Source organism: Haemorhous mexicanus, chromosome 18 (genome assembly GCF_027477595.1).
Source record: "Haemorhous mexicanus isolate bHaeMex1 chromosome 18, bHaeMex1.pri, whole genome shotgun sequence".
In the NCBI taxonomy this organism is placed as follows: domain Eukaryota; kingdom Metazoa; phylum Chordata; class Aves; order Passeriformes; family Fringillidae; genus Haemorhous; species Haemorhous mexicanus.
Genome location: NC_082358.1, coordinates 1,978,046 through 2,001,961, shown reverse-complemented (window position 1 = coordinate 2,001,961; position 23,916 = coordinate 1,978,046). Strand labels below are relative to the sequence as shown.

The window sequence follows — 23,916 nt, the reverse complement described above, 5'->3', positions numbered from 1 at the left end:
AATTCCTAGGAAGTGAACTGACCTCCACAGAAAGCAGGACAAGAAGCTCCTCTTAGTTCTCCCCAAGTACCCTGATTCTCAGTGCTGTGGTTGCTTCTCATCTAATTTTGCTGAAGGCAGTCATGGCAGAAGCACACAGAGCTCCCTCTCCTTCTGCTCCCTGCCCTGGCCAAAATTTTCTCACCACTGTTTAATCCCCTCATCTTTCTATTCTAGCCTCCTCCCAGACACATCTGTTGATCTTTTCCTTCCAGCATGCCCCTGTTATCTCCTTTCTCCATCCTGCTGCACACTCTAAAGGGGTTTCAGGACTGAAACTACAACATCATTCTCAGAGAACAAGTGAGACAGCATTCCATGGGAGGAGATGGGAGGAAGAAGTCTTAAGACCATTTCAGAAGCCAGGAGTTCTCAAAAATCCAGCTCTGGATTCATCATCCTGTTTTCTCTTGAAGGGTCACTCAATCAATAATATTGTTAAGCAACAAGTTCCCTTTAATTTGCTAATGGTAGCGAATTCCATAGCATGGAAGAGAACACATTGTTCCTTTTGAAGGGGTAGGCTATGATGTGCTCTAAAAAGAAAATACTGAGGTATAAAACGACCAGTGTGGTTCTCTCCTTCCACAGCACTCAGCCTGGGGCTCTGAGGGCTCTCTGTGTTCTCACCTACTGCTGAGCTGGAGAAGTCTGGAAAGGAGCTTGTACCTCCCACATGGTTTCTGTTGGTTCTTGAACATACAAGAAGGTCTCTGACTTCCCAGTTCTCCATCCTCTTGGAGAAAGATTCAGATGGAGAACTAACAGCATAGCTTGGTGCTTTCTTTGCTATGGAAACAAGGTCAAGCAGTGTGATAGAGCTCTTTAATTTGCTGTTCAACCCACCCCCCCAAGACCAAGTAACAAGAAAAACTGGCACTCAGAGTATCCCAAGACCTGGGTAAAAAACAGTAGGGTAAAGAAGGATGTGCACTTGGAGGAAACCATCCCAAGAGGAACACAACAATTTTTGCTCATTTGCACCATCTGTACGTCACAAATGGGTCTGGTCAGAGACCTGCCTGAGCTTCCTCTTTCCCAGTTCTCAGGAAGCAGCCAAAAGTCCACCAGTGAGCACCAGAAAGAGGAGGACCCTGTGAAACTGGTGGGAACAAGTCAGCTCATTGAGTGAAATAGCTTGAGCTGCTATACTAAACACAAAGAAACACAGGTAATTTAGTTTTGAAGTTGCTGATGTGTTTTCCTTACCAGCACAGTGTCATCACCACAGAAAATTACAACTGAGGACACACCAATAGCACTATAAAAGCATCCTCCATTATCATGATGACACACCAGGTGAATACACTACTTACCTTACATCCAGCTCAATGGCTCTATACAACTTGAAACATAGGTTTAAGTTAATTTTTCTTAATTAAAAACAATGTGTGTTCAGGATAAACCTCATTAGCTGGTGTGCTCCCAGATGAGCTGCCTTACTTTGGATAAACTGCAATATAATCCCACATTAAACCCAGATCTTTGGTGAAAGGACTCTCAAATTGTTTTAACATTCTACTTTTCCCTGCAGAATAAAGAAACACATGGTTTTGTTGCAACAGAGAACACTGGAGTCATAGATACACTGTTTACATATGAACTTCCTGCAACTCTCAAACTCCACCCCTCCTGATTCTTTGATTTTAATCTTCCTCTGGAAAAACCAATCAATAGGTAACAGACACCTTGAGACAGCTTTGCTTTGTGAAGTTGCCAGCACATGCCTTCCTGTACAGTGTCATTCCTTTTAACTATGGAAATCCATACCAAAAGACTTTATTTGGCTACGTACCTCATTGAATAATTCCTGCAGGTGGCTGAAATGCCTGTCAGCACACAGCAGCAGGTCACAGACTCCATCAGGGCAGTGCTATCAGTCACTGCCATCAGTGTTAATCCCTCAGCACAGCTGTGCCTGTGGGTAGGCTCTGGAGAGCACCGGGGACTGTAAATGCAGGACACAGCTTCTAAGACAACAGAAGCACAAGTAATGTTGCATATCTGATTAAGAGCAGAAAAGAGACTGAATCTCTGCTCTTTGTCATGCTAGTTTTATCCTTTATGAACTGTATCACTCTACCAACAAATCTACATATTGCAGCGTACTCAGACACAAAAAGACATATGAGGGTTGTATTTTGAAATTTTATTAAAGTAAGAATGATCCTTAAGAAGTCAGATGATTGACTGTGTGTGACAATAGCATGCCTCAGGTAGTTACAGAGGAGATGGCGTGAACTAAACATGCTTTTGTTCCTCCTACCCCAACAGCCATGTAGAGACAACTGTTGCCCAAGCACAACTTAAAGAAGCTTTAGGGCTACTCTAAGCTATGCCTTGGTTCTTGCATCTTCAGACCTGAGGTAGGTCTGAGCTGTCCAGCAGAAGAACATGTGATTTGTCTGTGCTCCTCCATTCACCTCCACGACACGCTCTGCTCAAGGAAAGCTTTCCAATCTTCTGAAGACCCTGAAGAAAGGGTGATACTGCTCTGTGGAATTCTGTGGAAAACAGCTTTTCTATCTAGAGAGGAAGAAAATACATGTTAAAAAGAAATACAGGTGTTCCTTTGTTCAGAAGCAATTATTGTTATGTGTTGCTTCTTAAGGAATTACTGAAAACTCTGAAAAGTGTCTGAACAGCTTCCCTGCAGAAAGGAGTGACCTGCAGTTTTAACAGCAACTGCACCACAGCCATGTTAAAGTGATCCCCACGAGACCAAGGGACTGCAGAAGGACAAAGAACACATCATGTTACCCACATGAAAGGTAATTTGCCTTTATTGCCCAAAAAGCAGTGCACAAATCAGGGCTGGCAGCTGTTCTATACACCTTACCAATGGTGCAAGCTGGGCTTTATTTGACATGCCAGAAGGGACTGTGAGGACAAGCTCCTGTAGAAACTCAGAGGAAAAATACAAACTAATGGTCTGGAATGGTAAGACCAAAACTGAGAGAGTGGCAGCCAGAGAGAGGGGCAGTTGTGCCATTTCAGCTGCTCAGCAGCCTGACAGTCAGTGGAGCAAGCATGTTCTGCTGAAAAATTAAACCCATCTTTCACAAATGTAGGTTGTAATTCCATAAACAATTCAATATCAAAGAATTACTAAACCCAAAATGAGAATTCCTATTTGCCTATACCAGCAGAGAATTTGGTAGAACAGATGGTAAAACAGTAAAGAAAAAAAAAAATCATAGAAACACAAAGAAATGTAGGTATGACCTTCATTCAATCAGTCTTGAAAATGAGCTATGGGTTGTATTTTAAAAGTATTTAAACACAGAAGAGTCGACTGACAGAATTCAGTCCTGACCCAGCTGTGGAAACACTGTAAGGTAACTAAAAAACCCCAGGACGTGGCACAGGCAGTGTGGACAATCCAGTCTGTGACATTTGGAATACTTTTTTGCCCATCAGGTTGAAATAATATTTAATTCCTGATGCTGGCAACAGAGCAAGTGTTGCTGTGGAAGTTGTAAGAGCAGCTCTGTGCCACAGCCAGGGTGTTCTCTAGAGCAGGAGACTTTCTGTCTTTGTCCTCCCCTAACACAGAAGTTCCTGATGGGGCTGTAAAGACTGAGCAGGACTGAGACACAAGAGAGCTGGGATGGAAAAGATCTCCTCCTCAGAGTCATATTCTTGGTGGATTTGGGTAGAGAAGGCAATATTAGTCAAACTGTTTTCAAATTGTGAGCTCTCCTTCAGAAAGAGCAGAGAAAAGAAAGAAGAAATTTAAGCACCTCCCAAGTTTGCTGCTCATGTGTGATGTCAAAATCCAAAGTATTGGGTGCCATTTCCCTGCCTGATGCTACAATCCACCTCTGCCTGTGATGACCTGCAAACTCTTTTCAAGAATTCCTCTATTTTTATTTTTTTTTCTTCCTGATGGCCTGTTTTTTTTCTCCTCTGCCCTTCAGCAAGTGGAATGCCACAACTTTATTAAAGACATGGCTCAGTTTTGGCTCATTTCACATCATCAGTTTCTGCTTTATAAAAGGAAAATGATAAAAAGAGACTTTTTGGCTCACCTTGATTCTTGTGACCTGTTTTTTTTCACACTTTTTTTTCCCTTCCTTTTTAAGGGAATGACACACCATTTTGGTTCTTACTGGCTCTTTCCTGTGAATCCCAGAGTATTTCACTCTCTGTTAAAAGAAGTAAAATACTTTATTTTGATTATACATAAATCAAAAGGACTCCAAATACCTACATAACTATATTTCTACTTTGTATATTGAATGACTACTAACAAATGCAATGGGATAATATTTTTCTTTAAAGAAGACTGTGAACTTCAGGTATTGACAAGTACCATCAGGTGTATTTACAAGTACAGTGTTTTGAAAATTTGGAATTTGGAGGTGACCCTTATTAATGAATCCCACTGTAATCAATAACTAGGACTGCCAAGCTTTAAAATCCAGCCTGCATTGTGAAGCCACTGCCACGTTTGAAGAATGACAGCAAACACACCAAAAGAAATCACTACTTACAGAGAGGCTGTCCAGGGGTGGAGAGGAGAATGTGAAGACAGAAATCTTCCCCATGTGCTGATGGGCTTCCTCTCTTCTCCTTCAGGTTGACAGGACAGGGGTGCAATCTCAAACTGCTGCTGATTTAAGCTGCCTGATTTGATTTCTTTTTACTGTGGCTGGCTTTCTTGAAATCATGTGTCTATATCCTTGCTCAAATCTGTTCAACATTAGCACAGGATGTGAGAGAGCTCCGGCTTATGGGATGGAGTCTCTCTCCAAGCAGCTACAGGATGAAACCAGCGTTAAGTAGGTATGTCCTGGAGATTAAACACAGAACCGGTCTTCAATGAACAAAATACCAAGCAACAGTATGACCTGGTGATGTATCATCAAAAGGCCTGAGAGAATAAATTGAAATTTTAATACAATTTATGCCCCACTTGACTTCCAACGTGTACGTGAGAGCCTTCCAGGTCTTCTGTGCTAAGGGACACGTGAGTAACCTCAAAGCAGCTCTGGTTTTTGCTCTGGAAAACGCTGATGCTCATTTTCAACAACACTGTCAAAAGCCTGAAAAATAACGATGGATTCAAAATGCCATTTGTTAGAACAAAACTCTTTAGATGTGGAGATGTTCTGTATCTGAGAAATCAAAGAAAGAAAATTAAAAATCGACTTGGCAGCCAAATAGCACTAAAAATTACACATGTTCTCTCTTGTGAGTTACTCACTGTATTCACACTCTGTAGATTGCCAGTCTCAGTACCTCCATAGAAAATGAACATGAGAAAAAGTGGTAAAATAAGAAAGAAATGAGACAAAGCGAGGCAAGACGCAGAGGAAACAGGAATTAATCAAGGAGAAAAGACTACCAAGCTCTGGCAATTTGCTGGCTGAAGGTACAGGGGTTAAGGTGCATTTTCTTTTCCAAGCAGGCACTGCACTTGCACAAGTCAGGTAAGTGGTGAGCAAGCAGAGAGCAGAGAGTCAGCCTAGGAAAATGGATGCCAATGCAAATCTCAAACACAAAAACAAAGCTACAGCTGGATACTCTGCATTCCTCTCAGTTCCCTCGCCCCATAAAATAAAATATCACAAGTGTAATCAAACAAAACAAATAGGATAAATAATGTTTAGCCATCAATGTTTCCAAAGTGACTAGAAACACCTGGAAGTCTTTGATAATGAAGAATTGTATGACTAGTTTTCACCTAGAAAAAGCCAAACCTACTGATACATCCCCTTTAATCCAGGGAATCTGTTGGATATTCTAACATACATTCTACGTTTATAGGATTAGTCTAGTCAATGCTCCAGAAACCTTGGACATGCAGGCATGAAAAAAAGGAACAGTCAGAGGTGCTTCTTCAAAAGGATCAAGCAACTGGCAAAAAATACTGCCAGCTACCTTTTCACGCCCCTGTGAGCATCACTAGTCCTCCCTCATGAAAGATTTCAATTTTAAGCAGTCCTGGTTTTAGAAGGACACTAGCTGACAGAAACAGAGAATTTTATGAGCTGAATACCTTGTTATGGCTCAGAGCTGCCATGAGAAGTAACTACAATTTGCTTTCAAGTTCTAGGAACTCAAATTCTGTCTATGGCAGTGCTAAAGAATTATGGAAAAATGTAGACTGAAAGGCATGGCTGGAAGCCACCAAGTTGAACTTTTTGCTTCAAGCAGGGCTAATCTCAAAACTACATCAGGTTGCTCAGGACATCATCCAGCCATGTTCCAAAAGTCTCAAAGGATGGAGTCCCCACAACCTCTCCAGGTGCAGCATCTGAGTTCTACCACTCTGCAGATGAAGAAGTTTGTACCTGACACCCCAGGTGGAGCTCTTCTTGTTGAAACTTGTGCCCCTTGCCTTTTGTTCCTTTTTCTGTTCCTCCACCTCCAAGAGAGTGCGGATCCCTCCTCTCTCTAATACCTCCTCAGGTGGAAGACTTTTATTAGATGCTTCCTCCCCATCCTCCTTCTCCTCACTGGGCTGACGAAGCCCAGCTCCCCTGGTTTCATCTCATTTACAGGGATACAAATGTCCAAAGAATCAAGAAGGTTTGTGATGTTAATACTGCCAGGACAGAAAACAGTAAACCTCTAGTGAAGACAGTGCTTTGAACACACTGATCAGCAAATGAAATGTTGGCTTAAAGCTCTGCATTCCCCCAAACAGGCACGTCATGATCACTGGCTGTCAGTAAGCTCCAAAATTAGCTACCCTAATCAAAATTTTCTCCTTCATATCCTTGCTGAATATTCACATTCGTCAGCCTAGACAATATTTGGCTGTCCTGAAAAACCTGGTCAGGTTCCTGAGCATATGCCATGGCCAGATGGTGACTCCAGGAGTGCTCGCTCTGCTGTTCAGATAGATGTCCACTGAAACAATGCTACTCCTTGTGGTAGAATCACAGGCAAAAAGCTGTCCAGTTCCTCTGCCCTGTGGCTGCCAGGACCTTTCCAAAGGTGGTGCAGGCCCTTCTCCTCCAGAGCTTCTGCAGAAGCTCCTGCACTGAATTAGCACTGAATTAACTGAAGGTGACCTGTGAAATCTCATCTCCCATACTGCTTTTTGCAAACTCTGGCAGTATTTTTGGTTGGCTTTCTCTCAGAAGCCATGAACAGGAAGCTTTCCAAAGAAGCCTCCGCAGGAACCCACTGGGATCTGTGGGGGACACGATCAGTTGGAACAATTATAAGATTTGTTTACTTGATATTAGCAAAGCTCAGCGTTTCTTGCCAACATCTAAAAAGCTGCCACAGTGGTCATCCAACACTAACAGAGAAAACTTGCTACAGGTGTGGAAGAGAGGCACTGAAAGATGAACCCTATGGTCTGTACAGTGACCACACAATGTTAAGCTGAGCCACACTGGAGTTGGTACAGAAATAATTCATCAGCTGCTGGTGTTTCCTGAAGGAGCTGCAGTGGCTGCCCTGAGCACACTCCCACCTACAATGCCACGTGACAACAGGTGATAGGGAGGGTCTTGAAGGCCAACTCTGGGCATGGTTAAAGAAATAAAATCTAGTGATCCCCGGCAGAGTATGGATACCCCAGGTCTTACCTCACTTTAGTATTAAAAAGATTCTCTAATCGACCTGCAGGGGGTTGACAGACACCACAGATTTAGTGGTATGGTGTTAGTGACATGCATAACAGCAATGTATTTTTGCTTTTAAAACACCAGAAGGGAGATTTGCCTGGGATTATTATAAATACTATTTGTAATGTTAAACTGGAGATAAAAATTTACTTTCTGTAATTAATCTGGATTAAAATAATGTTTGAGTTGTCAGAGGTGTGTAAGAGCTGTTATGTGCCATGTGGATATTTAAACTGACAGAACTAACTTTCAGTCACTCAGGATTCCTTTTCAACTTGTCTTTGGAGTTACATATATCTATAATGATTATTTCCACATAAAGGCTACTAAGTACTTAATTTGGCCAGCTAATAATGTATTTCATGCACCTCCTCTCTGCCTGAGCCAAGTTAGGAGCCAAGGGAGAGAAACCCCAGCACTGCCAAGACTGTTCACCCCTTTCAGGTTTTTGCTGCCTGAGCAACGTGTCGGTGTTGTGAGTCTTGAGGTGGGCACTTCAAAGCCTGCTTGGCTGTTGCTACGGCACATTTCAAGTAAAAAATGCCCAAAACCTCAAGAAAGGAGAGGAAAGTCAGGTGTTCTTTCTGACAAAACCAGCACTTGGGAACTGAGCCCGTGCTGACACGTGCAGGTGTCCAAAGGCTGTGTCTGAGCAGCCCAGAGGGGCCCCTTGGCCAGGGAGCAGCCACAGCCCAGGTCCTGCTGAAGGACAGGGACTCCAAACACAGCTTTCACCTGCCTCCATGCGCCAGGCACCAAAGCCTAACAAGCCTGGGACCAGCTAGGCAGCCAAGAGCTGCTTTCATTCCTATTGAAGAGCACCTTCCAGGAGAACCACGAGGTCAGTCCCCACCACTGTGACCATGCCAGCTGCTCCTCGTGTGTGCTTGTGTAGATGATTTATCTCTAAATGTGCCCCCTCTTTGCCAGTTGCATGTTGTTTGCTGCATCACTTCTCTGATTTCCCTTGTTTCCTCCAAATTCCAATGTTCTGCTTCATGCTTCCAGCTGCTCTCATCAACATTATCACGGGAAAACAAACAAATTCTTTATCCCATGGTCCCAGTTAATAAGAGCTGCTCCAGGAGTTCAGCTTCCTACCTGGTTTTGTCCATCTTCATCATAAGATTATCTAAATTAATCTTCCAGAGCTTACTTAGGAGAATGCCAGCAAAGGCAGTACAATTATGAAGATAAATCAGCAACCATAAATTGAAAGTACAGTTTTCCTCTGCTAAAGAAACGGAATGCCTGAGTGGAACTGTAACTAATATCCATGGGGAGGGAAACTTTGCATTCACTTTGAAAGCCTGTGCAGGGGTCATTCTTCACAGCAGAAGAAAACGGAAGGCTTGGTGCATGTGCCCCTGTTACCAAGGGCTCAAGGGGACAACCAACAGCATCCCAGCTATTATGATTACACCAATAATTTTAAGGGACATGGCAGTGGCCATGCTGTCCAAAAGGGCAAAATCAGTATAATAATAACAATGCAAAATGATAATGAGTATGTAAATCCCAACTAACTATATCCTAGCTGGGATGATAAAGTTGTCAATAACCCCAGTGGATTACCACAAGGCCTCTTGACAAGACAGAAGCTTTCATCAACAGGACACACCACATTCTCCACGTACAAATTGGACATGGCTGTTTGCATAGAAAGATCTGCTCAAATGATTCTTATTTTCCCTGACTGGATGAAGTTTCATGTGAAAAATTTCACTTTTATCCATATAATTTGTACTGCTAGTGAAGACTGCAGAGCAGCTCTTCTGGGGGGGTGACAGCTGCTTCCAAGCACAGACGGACTGGACCTCTGCAGGTGCCACAATACAGTGTAACAGATGCAGACCCACAAAAGCAAGGATTCAGACTGGAGTAACTGTCATAAAACTACATGGGTAAGAGGTCAGCAAAATGTTCTAAGGATCTGCGGCACCAGTTTCAGCATTCTGCTCTGTGGACAAGAGATTTACCTTCACAACTGCAAGGCTAAGAGAGCTCCAAGGTAGACGGCTGAATTTTCCCCTTCAACCAAGACACATTCCTGTCAGGAGTGGAATATTTTCCACTGTGGTATTTTGTGGGTTGATGAAAAGATATCATTGTTACTTCAATCTTATTTCAAGACTCTTATAATAATTGAACAGACACTGAATGGCCAAACCAGTTCCTTTTTTGCACGTGAATAAATGAGAGCTTTGCTAATGATTTTCTGGTAGGGCTTTTTTTATTCTTTCACTGAGGCGTCTTCAATTCGAGACTGATCAACCCTGTTGCCACAAAATACATATCTTAAGGACAAGCAAGACCACGTTTGAAGAAACACTTCCTGTTAAACAGATGATATTGTCCCCTCTAATAACTTATTTTCAATGAAAATTGGCAGTGAACTGAGCAGGAAACCTGTGACAAGAAGAAACTCTTCAAAGCCCTCCTAAAAGCATTTCAAGTAGAAGACATCAGAGGTGAGAACCTGAAGCAAATGAGTGCTCCAGTGACAAGGAATAGTGAAACAGAAGGAAACCCCTCCCTAAAGAGGCCTGGATCACCCAGTGAGGAAGCAGAACACCTTCACAACTGCACACCAAAGAAAAGGATGCAGGCAAAACCAAATTCCTCACACAACATGTCTATAATGCTTTGACTACAGCCTTTCCCCTATCACCCTCAAAACATCAAATTCCCTTTCTACCATCAACACTGCCCCAGATGGAAGGGTCAAATACAACCCCACCATTCTCAACATCCTCAGTGGTGACTTTTCAAAAGAGCCTGTGCAGCCCAGTCTATGCAGCACAGTAATCTGAAAGCAAATGCACAGGTGACATCCTCTGGAAAGCAAATCTCAAATCCTTTATCAATTCTTACACAAAGAGCACACCAGCCCCTCAAATACCAATTCATGAACTTGGAGGACACCACTCATGACAGTCACTCAGAACAGCAGAGAAATACATCATGTTTTTGAAAGAGCCACATGGATAAGAACAGCATTAAAAAAGCTTTTATAAAAAGAGAGACACTCTACTCATTGTATGCACTGCACTCAAACACCATCCTAAAATATGCATCCAAAAAAATCCTGGAAGAAGTGACCACCTGTGGTGGGACATCCTACCAAAGGATGGAATATTTTCTGCAGAGCCATCCCTGCCAGTCTTTAAGCAGCCTCCCAACCTTGCAAAGCTTATCTCAGAAGGAAGTCTTTTGTGCAGAAAATGAGGATAGAAAAAAGCAAGTACAACTCGTCAAAACCTTCCCTTCCACCTTCCTGCAAGGACCTTCTACCCCAGACATCAGCACTCCCAGGTCTCATACATGAGCTTTCCTGGGAAGTCATATCCAACACCTGGGCCTCCCACACTCCCACAGCTGAGCTCAAATAACTGCTGAGGCCAGAATGAAGTGGCACAGAGCCCTGACACACACAAACACACCTCACTGCTGCAGCTCTCACATGGTAACCACTCAGTCCCTGTCTGTCACTCCTGATCCTGGAGGGAGCCCTCCAGCCAGAAACCTAGGAATAAAAATTCCTAACATTTCAAGGCAGCAAAACACTGCTTCTCCGTCACATTATCATTTCCCACAGTCTCCACACTCTCCCCCTCTCCATACCCCACCTCCCTTTCTCAGCCTACACCTCCTCTAGTCATTTGCACATGCCAGGAAACATTGCTCCCCTTTCCCTGCAAAGACAAGGATCGTCTCATCTCTGCTTTCCTACAAGTCAGCACTCCCTGGTGAACCTGACAGCTCCATTTCCTGTCAGAGATCATCTGATACCAACTCACAACTCTGAGGGATTTTCCCCATTTGCAATCCAGTCTGAAAGCAAGCTGTCACCTTTAAGCCAGCTCTGAAGGCGGCTTGTGTGCCTGAAAGTTTTTCTTCTTTTAAAACAACACTGTTTGGCCTATGAAAGACATCACCTCTGCATAGTCCTTAGGCATCATGGGCACAACAACACTGCTGCTTTTATATAGTTTAAAAATCAAGACATATTTACAATCCAAGTAAACTTGCAGTCCTTATCAAAATATTAAAACATGATTTTGAATCCCTGAAGGCTTAAAGACACCTTGTTCTTCCCAAACCATTAGGACTGTGGAAATTGGAGAGATATTTTGTGAGGCCACCATGAAATTCTGATTATCAGCCTAAACTTTTTACAAGGCATCACTATCCTCAATCAAAGCTTTGAAAACAGAACAGAAAGGGCTCGTTGCCTTTAGAGAGTAAGATAAAGCTAGAAAGATGCAGAAACTCTTCGTGCTTCATCAGATAAAAAGAGCTGTCCCAATCATCAGTCTCCCTTTACTGATCAGCCAGCCCCAAACTCTGACAGGATAAGGAATTCCAGAGTGTGAGAAAACAAATATGGATCAAAACAAATTGGCAATTCAAATGTCTTTACTCTCAACTTTCTATTCAGCTTTACAACTAACTTTAATTGGCCTTGGAAAGTATTCCATTTGATACAATTTCAACACTATTTTATTCATCTTTTTCCTCCCAGAGTTGTGGGTTTTGTAGCAGTTAAGGCCCAAATCTTGAGAGATGTAAGAAGCCAGCAGACACACTGTTCTGTTCACTCCTAAAATTCACAGCATGCACAGCCACAAACAAATTAATACTATTATTTTCCCATTTAAGATAGAATATGTATTTAGAAAGCATGTGAACCACTGTATGGGAGGTGAAAGCTCCACCAAGCAAATACTTTCTAGCTGAAAGCCTGTCAGTGTGTCTGCAACCAACTTATCCTTGTTGGGAAAGATGACCTGCACTCTTACCATCATGATTAGAATTTCCCAGGGTCCATGGCTCATCTGAGTCAAAGTGAGTGTCTCCTCCAATTCCTGGTCCAGGAAAGTAAGCATGAGCCAGGAATCCACCTTCTCCATCAAATGGAGAACTGTCTCCGTGGAAACCAGAAGCAAAAAAGATCATAATATCTGCCTCCTTTCTGTCATTCTTAATTTCATGGTAAGGAACCTCTTCAAAGGTAAGTGGTGTCACTCTCTGCCAAACATCAAAGGCCTGACGAATGGCTCTCCTCGTATCAATCTCGCCAACCTTGGGGGTGTAGTTGTGGACACTGTGGGAATGAGAAAGAAGGGATGTTTCAATTTGCAGAATACATTTGAGACTTATCAATACACAACCACACAGTTTCAACTTCCAGTAGGAAAGTTTTGCTGCTACAAAGAAAGTTACCAACAGAACTACCACCCTGCTCTGAATTCTACGTTCCTTAACAAGAACCTTCATCATTCTTTGGTTGATTTTGGATCACTTCCTAAAAACCTTGCAAATCTGGGTGCAGACAGGTGAGTAAATTTTTTTTAAAATGTTAATTACTTCAGATTTTGTCTGAAGTTATGCTGAGATGGAATCTACTACATGAAAAAAAAGGGACCACTAAAATTCATTTTGAGAAACAAACTTCCAGTAAACTACACAACCTTACTTATATGACCTGCTTCCTTCTCCAAACCACTTAAAATATTCTAGAGCTCATAAGGGTGATGGATCTGCCAGTTTTGTACAGCCCAGTCCATGAGAGCTAAAGATACAGAGTTTGGGGAGAGTAAGGGGCATTTAACTGCACATAAATGTCCCATAATTCTAAACCAAATGTTAAAAATGCTGTTCATGAGATGTTTTGTGCATGTGCACATAATAGCCTCATGATCTATTAAGCTTGACTCGGGGAATATAAAGTATCTATGTCATGGGAACAATTTTCAGTGTTTAATGAAGCTGGCTTGATTTAATATAAACCCACTGTAACACACTCAGAAGTGAATCAAGACACCCATCACTTGAATGCACACAACAAATACAGAAATTGGAAAGCTAAACACTACTGGTTTGACAAGGGCAGCAGTGCAGTCATCTGCCAAGCTGCTTCTCTTGCCCATGCATATGCTTAAGATCTATTTTATTTATGTGTCTCCATACCCCTCTCCCCTACGGTCCAGAAAAAGGTTAGAAGAAGGATCTGATTCTCAGACCTTTGCATACAGAAGGTGTCCCTTTACAATTTGAGTTAAAACAATTACTATTGGTGGAAGCTTTGAACTAGCCCCTCCTCCCAGTCTCTGCAGCCCTTCACTGTTACTTGAAGCATCCTCCTCCCTTCTCAGAATTCTTGGCAGAAGAGACAGAGGGCCCCAGTTTCTGATCCTCTTTTCCTTCACTCCATCATGTTCTTTCCTACACATTTTTGGTACTTTTCCCATGCTGGTCACTCACATTTCTACCTCTTCACCCCACACATTCCTTCTGACTTAGTCTTACCCAGATCTCCTCCTTAATGACTACATCTCTAATTTTCACTCCTTTGCAATCTCCTTTCCCCCTCCAAAAAATTTAAAAGGCTGCAATTTCAACTAGAGGGTGAGTTAATTTTAATTTGAAGTGACATTCCTATTGCCAGAAACCTCCACCGACCATATTTCAGCAACTGCCTTCCAAAAGCTCCGAGCCTGACTGACTCAGAACACCTCTCTGGGAAACAACTGCCCCTCTGCAACCCTCCCTTGACACCCGTAGCTCACCCCAGCTGGCCTAAGCCTGGATAAAAGCAAGAGCTCTACTACAGGAGCAAAAGTAAAACCTCTGCAAAAATAAATGTTGCAAATCAGTAGAAGGAGAAAGCATCTCGTCCCCAAACAGTGATGTTCCTTTTGCTTTAATGGTTTGTTAAAAGTGACCCATGATCTAAAGGCTAGAGCCTTAGATTTCTAACAGAAGAAAAAGGGCCTTTTACTAAGATTTTTCTACCAAAATTACACAACTGATGGCTGCAATCCAGGTGCCTTTACTGATCAGTTATTTTCTAATTGATAAGAGACTCTTCAGTTACGCCCGGGTTCTGACAGCATTCTCCCCCACCACATTCTGAGAACGAAAGCCCAGACTGGACATTACAGGGAGGATCCAGTTTCAATTTAAAAGCACTTACAAATTCTGCATGCCAAACCAGTACAGACCATTTTTGCCCCATCAGAAAGGGGGAGGGAGGGGGCTGTACCTGTAGGTTATGTGCTTCTGTCTCCACTTCTGGCCCGTGAGTGCATACCGCTTTTTCCTCCGGCTGCGGCGCAGGTGGGGATGATCCGGAACTCCACAGCGAGGCTTCTTCATCCACCTGCAAGGAAAGGGCAAAAAACAACAAGCTACACTAAGAGTTTGGAAAAGAGATTCCAAACAATTCAGGGGGTGACTGGAAGACCTCTGAGAGATGGCCAGTGCTGCCACCAAGAAGGGTTCAGTCCTTCCTTTGTCAGGTTTATCCTCTGCACAGGGCTGTGCTACCCACCTCTGCTGGCAATCCACACACCAAAACCACTTCACTAGTCCCTGTGCTCAACAAGAGCTTAATCATGATAATGCCACAAGAGACCCAAATCAAAATCGCAGCTGGGTGTCCCCTGGGATCAAATTCACCTATCACCTACTGGATCCACTCTCCATTTGACAAAGTGGTCCTGTGCCACTGAAAAAAACCTAGTTCATACCTCACTAGGTAAAACTGAACAAGTGCAAACACAACCCTCCCAGACAATAACTAAGGCTTCTACCTGGAATGACCAGAACAGATCCCCCCAGTCTCTGGGTCACACACACCAAATTCCATTAGGTTCTCCCTATAACCCCTGACTCTTGATGTCACTCCTGATGTAGGAAACTCTAGACTCTATTGCCAAGTGAACTGGAAGAGCAAAGGATGCTGTCCCTTGCACAGAGATCCAGGCAGTATTATCACAGAAGTCCACCCTCCTTCCCTACCTGCTTTACCTCCAGCCTTGACAGATCTTTTGTTCCTTTCTTAAAGTAGCTTGGGGGTGGTCAAACACTCACAGAGGTTGCCCAGAGAAGTGGCAGAATCTCCATCCTTGACGATATTCAAAACCCAACTGGAAATGGTGCTGGGCAGCCTGCTCTAGATGTCCCTGTTTTAGCAGAGGGTTGGAGTAGATGAACTCAAGATGCTCCTTCAATGATTCTCTGACAGAATCAAGGAGAAACAGACTGTTCCTCAAATTACACTTGCTCATGTGGACGTGGTCCAGAGAAGCCAGAGGTGGCTTATGGAGGAACAAATCTGCCCATCAGTGCATGTGGCAGCTGGGAAGGAGACAAGGGCAGAGACTGAGGAACTGCAGGTACTAGTCTCCACAGGCCCCCAGTCACATCCTTTGAGACTTTGCAGTGTATCCCAGGACAGCAGAGCAGAGTCCAGAAATGACACAAGCAGTCTCTGGCCACAGTCTCTCCCTAAGCAGACTGGCATTGCCTCAGCCACTGGACTTCTTCAGGCATTTCATGCATTTGATCCACTCACTCTGATGGCAAAGGCAAGGGACACAAAGCCCTTAACAACACTTTGCAGGACATCCCACTGAAAAGCATTCTAGCCACTGCTGGCCCATTTCTCACAGGACACCAAATTCTGTCTCCCCTCCTCAGCAAGGTTTCTCCCACATCCTTGGCTACCCAGGGGACAACTTTTGGCCTCCAAATGCAGACATTCCTCCATCAACTGCAGCCAGCCAATGGCAAGTAGTCCACGCTTGGGCCTAAACAATGTACATCTTATTCACTAAAAAATATTAACCCCAGACCTTCAGGAAGGGAGAGTCTCCCATCACCAGAAGATGGCTTACAAGACTTTTTGTCAGGACACCTTTTCAATTAAAACCAACCAGACACACAGACACTGTGCCTCGCCAGAAAATTCTTTCAGAACCCACACACCTGCTCCCTGTTCAGGCAGCCATGCAGCCCTTTCCTGATTCCACTTCCTCTCTGTAATTCTGGTTGCTTATAAATTTCAATGCAGTCATCTGTCATTGTCTCCCCACCAAGAACAGAGCAAATGAGAGCTGTTATACACATTGCACTGTACCTGACAAGAACCCAAGCTGTGTATATAAAGCCAGCACAGATCTTCCCCACTTACATCACCTCACATTTATCAGCACTGTACATCTTTCAGAAATCCAGGCAACCTGTGGAAATTGGATCTGTCTTGCCCACACAACTGCTGCCACCTTCAAAGAAAAGCAGTACATCTAAGATTTGCTTTTCAAAATATCAATTCAACCTGAACACACTGTGTTTTTCCAAGTGTCCTTTATTTGTGCTCTTTTGCATTGCTTCTAGCACTTTCCTAAAGAGACCTCAAGCTTACTGTCACCTGTATGCTCCCAGATATTTCCTGAGTTTTCAGGGGTTTTTTCAGTCCCACTCACGTGTTATGACACAATGTTTTCATCATAACCTTACACCAGCCATAGTCTGAATCAGGTTTTCACCTCCTGAGCTTCATGGGAACTCCAGTAGTCTGAGCATCACCATCATCAGGCCCTGACTGTAGTCAGAAAATGACCTTCTGTTTTATCCTTACTAGTATCATCCAGAAGATAAAGAATTAACAGAGCAGTACTACCAAACCAGCCTGCATGTGTAGAGAAGTCACTGGGGCTGTCCAGGGCAGTGCTGACACACCAGCACAACCTCACACCTCAGCATCTGTTTCCTGTAAGAACACCTTGCCAAGTTCCCAACACTTGCCCATGCCCAGCTGGCCACATGAATTCACCCCCACACAGCTCAGCCCACTATTATCTAAGCCAGAACTGCACAGAGACCCCACAGAAAGTGGATTCCCTCCAACAGCCAAATTCCCTGCCCGTTTGCCAGCTCCAGGTACAGGCGCAAGAGCATGGGGCTGTTCCAGAGGAAGCTGCAATCCCAACTCCTGGGGCTTCAAGCACTTCTTGAGCCAAAGCTTCCAAGGTAGAGCTACTGAGACTCACGCTGCCCATGGCCCCTCACTCCTCATTATATAGTATTTAAACTATATAAGAACCCAATTTCACTTAGGCCTGTCTGAACCCCTATATTTCTCCACAGTTTGTTCCAGAGCTCAGATACTGCCTGTCTGAAGCCAAGGAACAGAGCTCAGCTACCTGGTTGGAGCTCAGCAGCACCCGAGCTGTCGTCAGCCTGAGCTAATGTCAAGCTGAGAATGTTTATTTGGATCAGCTCCCTGCTTCAACTTACTTCCCAGACATATGCGCCCTGCTCTAATCACATGGTACAAATCCAGCCATCTCTCCTCCTCTCAGCAGAGCAGGTCTGTGGCAAAATATCCACAAAGCTGTAGCTTGCTGCTGTTAATCATCTGTAGCTGAGCCTTATGATAGTCACTCTCTACTGAGCAGTTTGAATACCCCACTCTATGTTCTAGGGGAAATCATCACATCAGAAACAACAAAAGACAATTATTTGCAGCAAGATTCAGATACTTAGGGTTGATTCCCCCATCCTTATTTTTTTTAAATGGGAACAGCAGTAACACTGCATCATCAAAATTTATACTTGGCACTCTGAGGCAGACTATTGCATTCCTCCAGCTGCTTGGCATCAGGAAACAAGCCATTTCCAAAAGCAGTGACATCCAGTTCTTGTCCAGATACAGCTGTTCTCCCCAGCTCAGGCTCCAAGCCTTTCACAAGACTCTCCTAAAGAGAGGGAGCTGTCACTCTCAATCCCCTACTCTTGAGCTGGTGGGAGTGGTATCTTTAAACAGCTGTGGTGCAGCCCAAGGTGAGAGACTTGCACAACAGGCTCAGGACAAAGCACAAGACTCTTCACACAAGTAAGATCATGTCTTGGTTCCTTCCAAAGCCATGGGATTGACCATGACAAAGACAAATCACCACTTTTGTTCAGCACAATTGTGCCTTCTCTCCAGCACACTCCAGGATTATATCCTTGCTCAGCTGCTCACAAAACCACAGTCAAACCCACCAGCTGCAGGCAGACACAAAATTTGCTGAGGCATCATCAGTTGCAGGGTCTGAGGAGGCTGTTTTATGTATTCTCCCTGCACTCTTTACAGGAAACTACATATCCTCTGCTGAATGGATCCCCACCCAAACTTCCTTTTGGGTACTAAAAAGCATCACCTGTGGTGATGCTTCTTTTCCTCTCCCACTAGCAGTACCTGCATGGTGGTTTCCACATGCTTGGGTACCAATCTTGGAGGAAAAAGCAAGCTCCAGATCTGAGGGCATGTGGGAAAGGAGATGAGAAACTTTAGGCTTCCATACTAAGTGTAAATAACTCTGATTCTTAAAGTCACTTTAAAGAGACAGAACTTGTGACACTGACGGAAGTGACAGAAAAATTCCTAACTGCAATCTCAAAACTCCTAACACAGACTGAAACAATGACTTAGTAAATGCTCAAGTTATTCAGAGCCCTTGGAGGCAGCCTGCCTTGTCAGCTCTCTTCCTTCTACTCCACAACCAGCTTCCACAACCAGGTCTGAGGAAGTGACAGCCCAACACAGCCCAGGCAGATGCCCCTCCAGCTCAAACGACAGGCTCACTGCTAACAGCAATCTGGACCTCTTTTTCTCTTCATGCAAATTCTAGGCAAATTCCCCCCTGCCATACAACATATGGACCCACTGGCTCAGGACAGATGGAGGCAGAGCAGCCCAACATGCCTCCAAAGCACACCAGTGTTTGGCTGGAGCTGAGGTCTCAAGCTTTTGAGACTTGAGTTTCAGAAGAGGGAACCATCTGGGTTTTTCACTCATCAGCCTTTGGGTGTTCATGGGCAGATCAAGCCCTGCCCACAAATACAAAGTCATAAAATGTGGGCAACACATTTCTTTCTTTCAGAAAAACTTTTACTTACTAAAGCAGGGACTCCCACTCACAGTTTGTGCCCTTCCCCTGTCACCCACAAGGCAGCAGAAGCAGCTCCTTAACTTTCCAAACTAGCACCCCAATATCACAGCCCCTTCTTTCCCCACCCCTTTCCAAATCATCAGCATCCCAAGTCTAAGCTTCTACACACCAACTGCACACACACAGCACTGCTCGATGGCTCTGCTTCAGCATTCACCTACAAACCATGTTATTAATGGCAAAGAGATCTCAGATGGAAAATCCCCACCTTTAAAAAGAAAGCACTTTGTTTTCAACTCATTTGAAAAGCATACAGGATTTTCTCTGTCCCTCAATGGAGAACAAGGGGCTTTTCCTGTGAGCTAAAGGAGGGAATGTTACATTCACTGGAGAGGTAGTCCTTGTCCAGCAGGATCCTCTCCTGTCCAATTCAATAATTTCTTCTGTTTCTCCCTCTTCTTGCAGTCTGGAAGGCATAAAACCAAGCAACTTTGTTCTTTACATTATTTGGTTACTTTATGGCCCTTTCTTTTGGGCTACCATGTCCCTTTTGCCAGCAGTGTGCTCTATGAGGAGAGATGAGGAACCAGGCAGAGCATGCTGTGAAAGGGTCTCCTAATGTAACAAGGGCAAGGGACAAACAGGCAGGGCCCAAGCAAATTCCACTGGGCTTTCTCTTTTTGCTCACCATGAGACGCTTTTTTCCCCAGAAAGCCTTAGTAAGACCTTCTCTGCATTCTGCTTTAGTTAGCAGATGCTCCCCAGACCAGCAGCAGATGGATCCAGCCACTACACGACACCCTGGCAGCCAGACAAGGAGCCACTGCCACACCACTCTTTGGAGCCCACACTGAAGAGAAGATGAAAAAAAAAAATCCTCTCCAGCCCTGGCAATTTACACCAATGCTTCTGAGCTATCAAAACCCAGATCACAAATAACAACACATGGCCAACACAGAGCAGAGAACATCCAATGTCCAACAAATGGCAACTGTGGTCAGCTAAGTAGCCTTGACTACTGTAATCAGACTCCAATAACTCACTTCAATTCAAACTATGGATCTCCACAAATAACATCTGTGGAGATGCACAAATCAAATTAATTAGGAAATAGATTAGAAGCCGTTTCTGGAGCCAGAATTTTAACCTGAATTCAGACAGAGATGGAAGTAAATTAAACCCTTGATGCCTTCCACTTTCAAAAGCTCACAGGATTCACACTTTGACTGTGCAGGAGCAATGGGGATCTGTGCCCAAAGAACAACAGTAACAAGAGCCTCTCCTCACACTCATAAAAAATACTGTCAGTATGAAATACATATTTCATACTGAAATATGACAGTGCATTAAGAAAGAGAAAGACAAAAACAGCCTAGATTAATCTTACTCAATAGTTGTCTGGTCCAAAACTCCTGTTACTGGGATTCCATAAAACTGTTGCATAGTGGCAACTGCAGACTGCACAGCTTTTCCTGACTGCAAGGGAGACATTTGGCTGTCAGATGGAAGTAAGTAGCCATAAGTTTTTAACCAACCCTGAAAAAGAAAGAAACAGATGGTAAGATGCCACAGTAAGTTTTTCAACATAACAGTTCAGAACATTTCCTCAAAAGAAAAAGTGACAAACTAGCCCAAAATATTCAGCCATCTCTCTTTTTTTGGTTAGGTTTGGTAATATCAGACGATTCCTAGGAAGGGCTGAAGACCAGCTTAATATCACCTGTCCTGACAGGACAAGGCAGACCTGCCACTTAGAGATGAGCATCATCTGAACAACTGGGGCAGACTTAAGTCTTTGGAGCACCAGAAATGCCCAAGAAGCTTTGTTCTTGCTCCAGGGACTTCCTGTGCACCCTGTGCTCTTGCCATCACGAGAGTCCTCAGTCCCCACAGCAGCAAGCTCCCAAGAGCCCACTACCCACTGCTGTCTCTGGACCATCATTCCAAGAAAACAGCTTAAAAGTCCTGAGAAATCCCTGGAAACACAAGTTCACCTTTGCACTTGCAATGAGAACAGGACTAATTCTAAAAAACCAAATGGACAAAACCAACCAAACAAACAACAGCAACAACCCCCCCCAAAAAAACCTAAAACACACACAAAAAATTGAACAACCTGATTAGGTGGCTGTTTCCTCAGCTAATAGCTAACACCAGCCAACTGTCAGAACAGGAAAACAGCCAACTCTCCTCAAGGAGTTCTGTCCCTTTTCCCTGCCTCCACCCTAAATTGCAGCCTTATATAAAACTGCATATCAAACTTGTCAAAATGCTAAGGACAGCATTTTCAAAAACATACAATTATTCAGGATTTTTTTTCCTCTCCTGTCTTCCCCTCCCTCACTTTGATATGAGGAGAAATCAGAATATTCAGTAACAATAAGAACAACAACAATCATAATAATAGCAGTAGTAGAATGAAAGCTTGTTTTCCTGAACTTTTCCCCATAACTTTTCACGCACACTCCCTAGCGCTTCATTCTTCTGGTTGATTCAATTCTTAGACCAGGATTATTATGAGACCAGCATATATCCTATAAGCTTTTCCCCCATCGCTCTGAGCCACAGGACAGTCCTCACCCCATAAGCACTGATAAATCATCTGCATGACCTGTTCTCCCACTGACATGATCACTCAGGGAAAGGGGAGGGAAGATGCTTGCTCTCCCTTAACATAACACAGCAGCAGGAAAGGGGCTCAAGTCAGGAGAAGCAAAAGTGGAAGAACAATCCCTGTTTCTTTGTGGCAACAAGAAGATGCCAGAAGCCATTAGGGAGAGGGAAGGGCCCTGCTTCCAAAGCAGGAGAAAGTATCAAAGAAGGGCTAGAAGCCCATCTCATTCCACTCCCCTGCTATAGGCAGGGACATCTTCCACTATGGTCTCGTTGGTTGCTCCAAGCCCTGTCCAACCTGGCCTTGGACACTTCCAGGGATGGGGCAGCCACAGCTGCTCTGGGCATCCTGTGCTAGGACCTCCCCACTCTCACGTTCCTTCCCAATATCCCATCTAACCCTGGCTGCTGGCAGTAGGAAGCCAGTCCCTGTGTCCTGCCCTCCAGCCCCTTGTCCAAAGTCCCTCCCCAGCTCTCCTGGAGCCCCTTTGGGCACTGGAAGGGGCTGTACTGTCTCCTCAGAGCCTTCTCTTCTCCAGGTGAACACCTTCAGCTCTCCCAGCCTGCCTCAGTGCAGCGGAGCTCGAGCTGTCAGAACATCTCCATGGCCCCCTCTGGCCTTGGACCAGCAGCTCCTTAATGGAGTTGTGTTAGGAGCCCCAGAGCTGGAGGCAGTGCTCCCGACGGGGTAGGGAAGCGATACGAGAGCGTGGATCGGGCACGCCAAAGTTCATCGAGGGCACATACAACGCTACTAAACACAGACATGACCAATGGCTTCAGACAAAGCCAAGCTGCAAAACTGCTCCAAGACCATCTGTTATCCCTGCCTTGGCCTCTGACAAGCACAACAATGCTGGGACACTCCATTATAACCAACATTAGCTCCTCTCGAGCAGCGAGAGCACAGTAACCAAAACAGCCCGGAGCGGGGCTGCCCCCGCGTACACCCCTTCCCTGCCGACCGCACTCGGAGGCGGCAGCGGGAACGGGGCACCCCCCGATGGCCACCGGACACTCCGAGAAGCTGCTCCCGGAGACCGAAGCTTATGTTCACACTGGAGGAGCACGGCTGCTTCTCCGGCGGGTCCCAACTTGCCGAGGCACGGCCGGAGGAGCTGTGCCCGCACACCCGAGCTCAGCCCGGCCCTGCGGGAGATGATGGAAATCTTCTGGCGGAGGAGGCGGAGGAACCGCTGCCCGCCCAGCTTTCCGGCCCACCCCGAGACACCCAGCGCACATCGCGGCCCCGGGACGCCGGTGGCAGCCGCGGCGCCGCCCGGCCCCGCTCGCGGACCTACCCGGCCGGTGCTGGTGTCGGCGGCGGCGCGGAGCAGCGCGCAGAGCAGCGGCAGCAGCGGCCCCGCCGCGCCCAGCGCCCGGCGCGGGCAGCGCGCCATGGCCCCGGCGGGGCCCGGGCCCGGGTCGGCACCAGCGGCGCTCGGAGCGCTCCGGCCCCGGCGCCGCGGCTGCGGCTGCGCGGCTGCCCGGAAGGAGAAGGAGGAAGAGGGACGGCGAAAGAGGAAAGGGAAAGGGAAGGCGGGCAGCGGAATCCGATGCTTCCTCTGCCGGTCGGCCCGGGGCTGCCCCGCGGGGAGTGCGCCGCGGGTCGCCGTGACCGGCCGGCGTGTGGCAAAGCGTGGCATATGCAAAGTTTTCTTAAGAAAGGTTATTCGTTGTGACCATCTCCGGGAGAGAACGTGATACCAGCTGCGGGTAGCCGACAGCAGGACGGCTGGAGGGGCAGTCAGCAGGGACATTCCTGAGGGGATGAGGGCTGTGCCGTGCGGATATTTACTAGCTCTAGCTTGTGGAAGGCCTTCCCAGATGAACTGCTATGTACTAGAGGTAGCCGGCGGCGGATCAAGCTCAGCCACGAACTTCACCAGTCTCTCTCCTTCCAATTGCACCCCCATTTCCCTGGACACTTCCAGTACATCAGGATCAGC

General features: G+C 45.3%; 1 protein-coding gene across 3 annotated transcripts; it reads right to left on the bottom strand.

The window, feature by feature from the left end:
- Window positions 1-2,167: 2,167 nt before the first annotated feature.
- Window positions 2,168-23,868, bottom strand: LOC132335640 (matrix metalloproteinase-24-like). 3 transcript variants are annotated; one of them, XM_059862424.1, is made up of 7 exons: window positions 23,269-23,868; window positions 20,742-20,890; window positions 14,677-14,793; window positions 12,431-12,735; window positions 4,536-5,087; window positions 4,071-4,187; window positions 2,168-2,565 (listed from the first exon to the last, which is right to left on the bottom strand). In XM_059862424.1, exons 1-5 carry the CDS (start codon window positions 23,725-23,727, stop codon window positions 5,080-5,082), a joined length of 1,038 nt encoding a protein of 345 aa, XP_059718407.1. In that variant the 5' UTR covers window positions 23,728-23,868; the 3' UTR covers window positions 2,168-2,565; window positions 4,071-4,187; window positions 4,536-5,079. The 3 variants fall into 3 exon arrangements, with proteins under 3 accessions (XP_059718407.1, XP_059718405.1, XP_059718406.1); XM_059862422.1 differs by having other exon boundaries at window positions 4,536-4,834; XM_059862423.1 differs by having other exon boundaries at window positions 2,168-2,511; window positions 4,536-4,834.
- Window positions 23,869-23,916: the final 48 nt, after the last annotated feature.

Coding starts and splice junctions, on each gene's coding strand:
- LOC132335640 (XM_059862422.1), bottom strand. CDS start 23,727: ATGTCCCTGCTGACTGCCCCTCCAGCCGTCCTGCTGTCGGCTACCCGC. Junction 12,736..14,676: donor CAGAAGCACATAACCTACAG/GTACAGCCCCCT, acceptor TCATTCCCACAG/TGTCCACAACTACACCCCCA. Junction 4,835..12,430: donor GGGAAATTCTAATCATGATG/GTAAGAGTGCAG, acceptor TTTAATCTCCAG/GACATACCTACTTAACGCTG.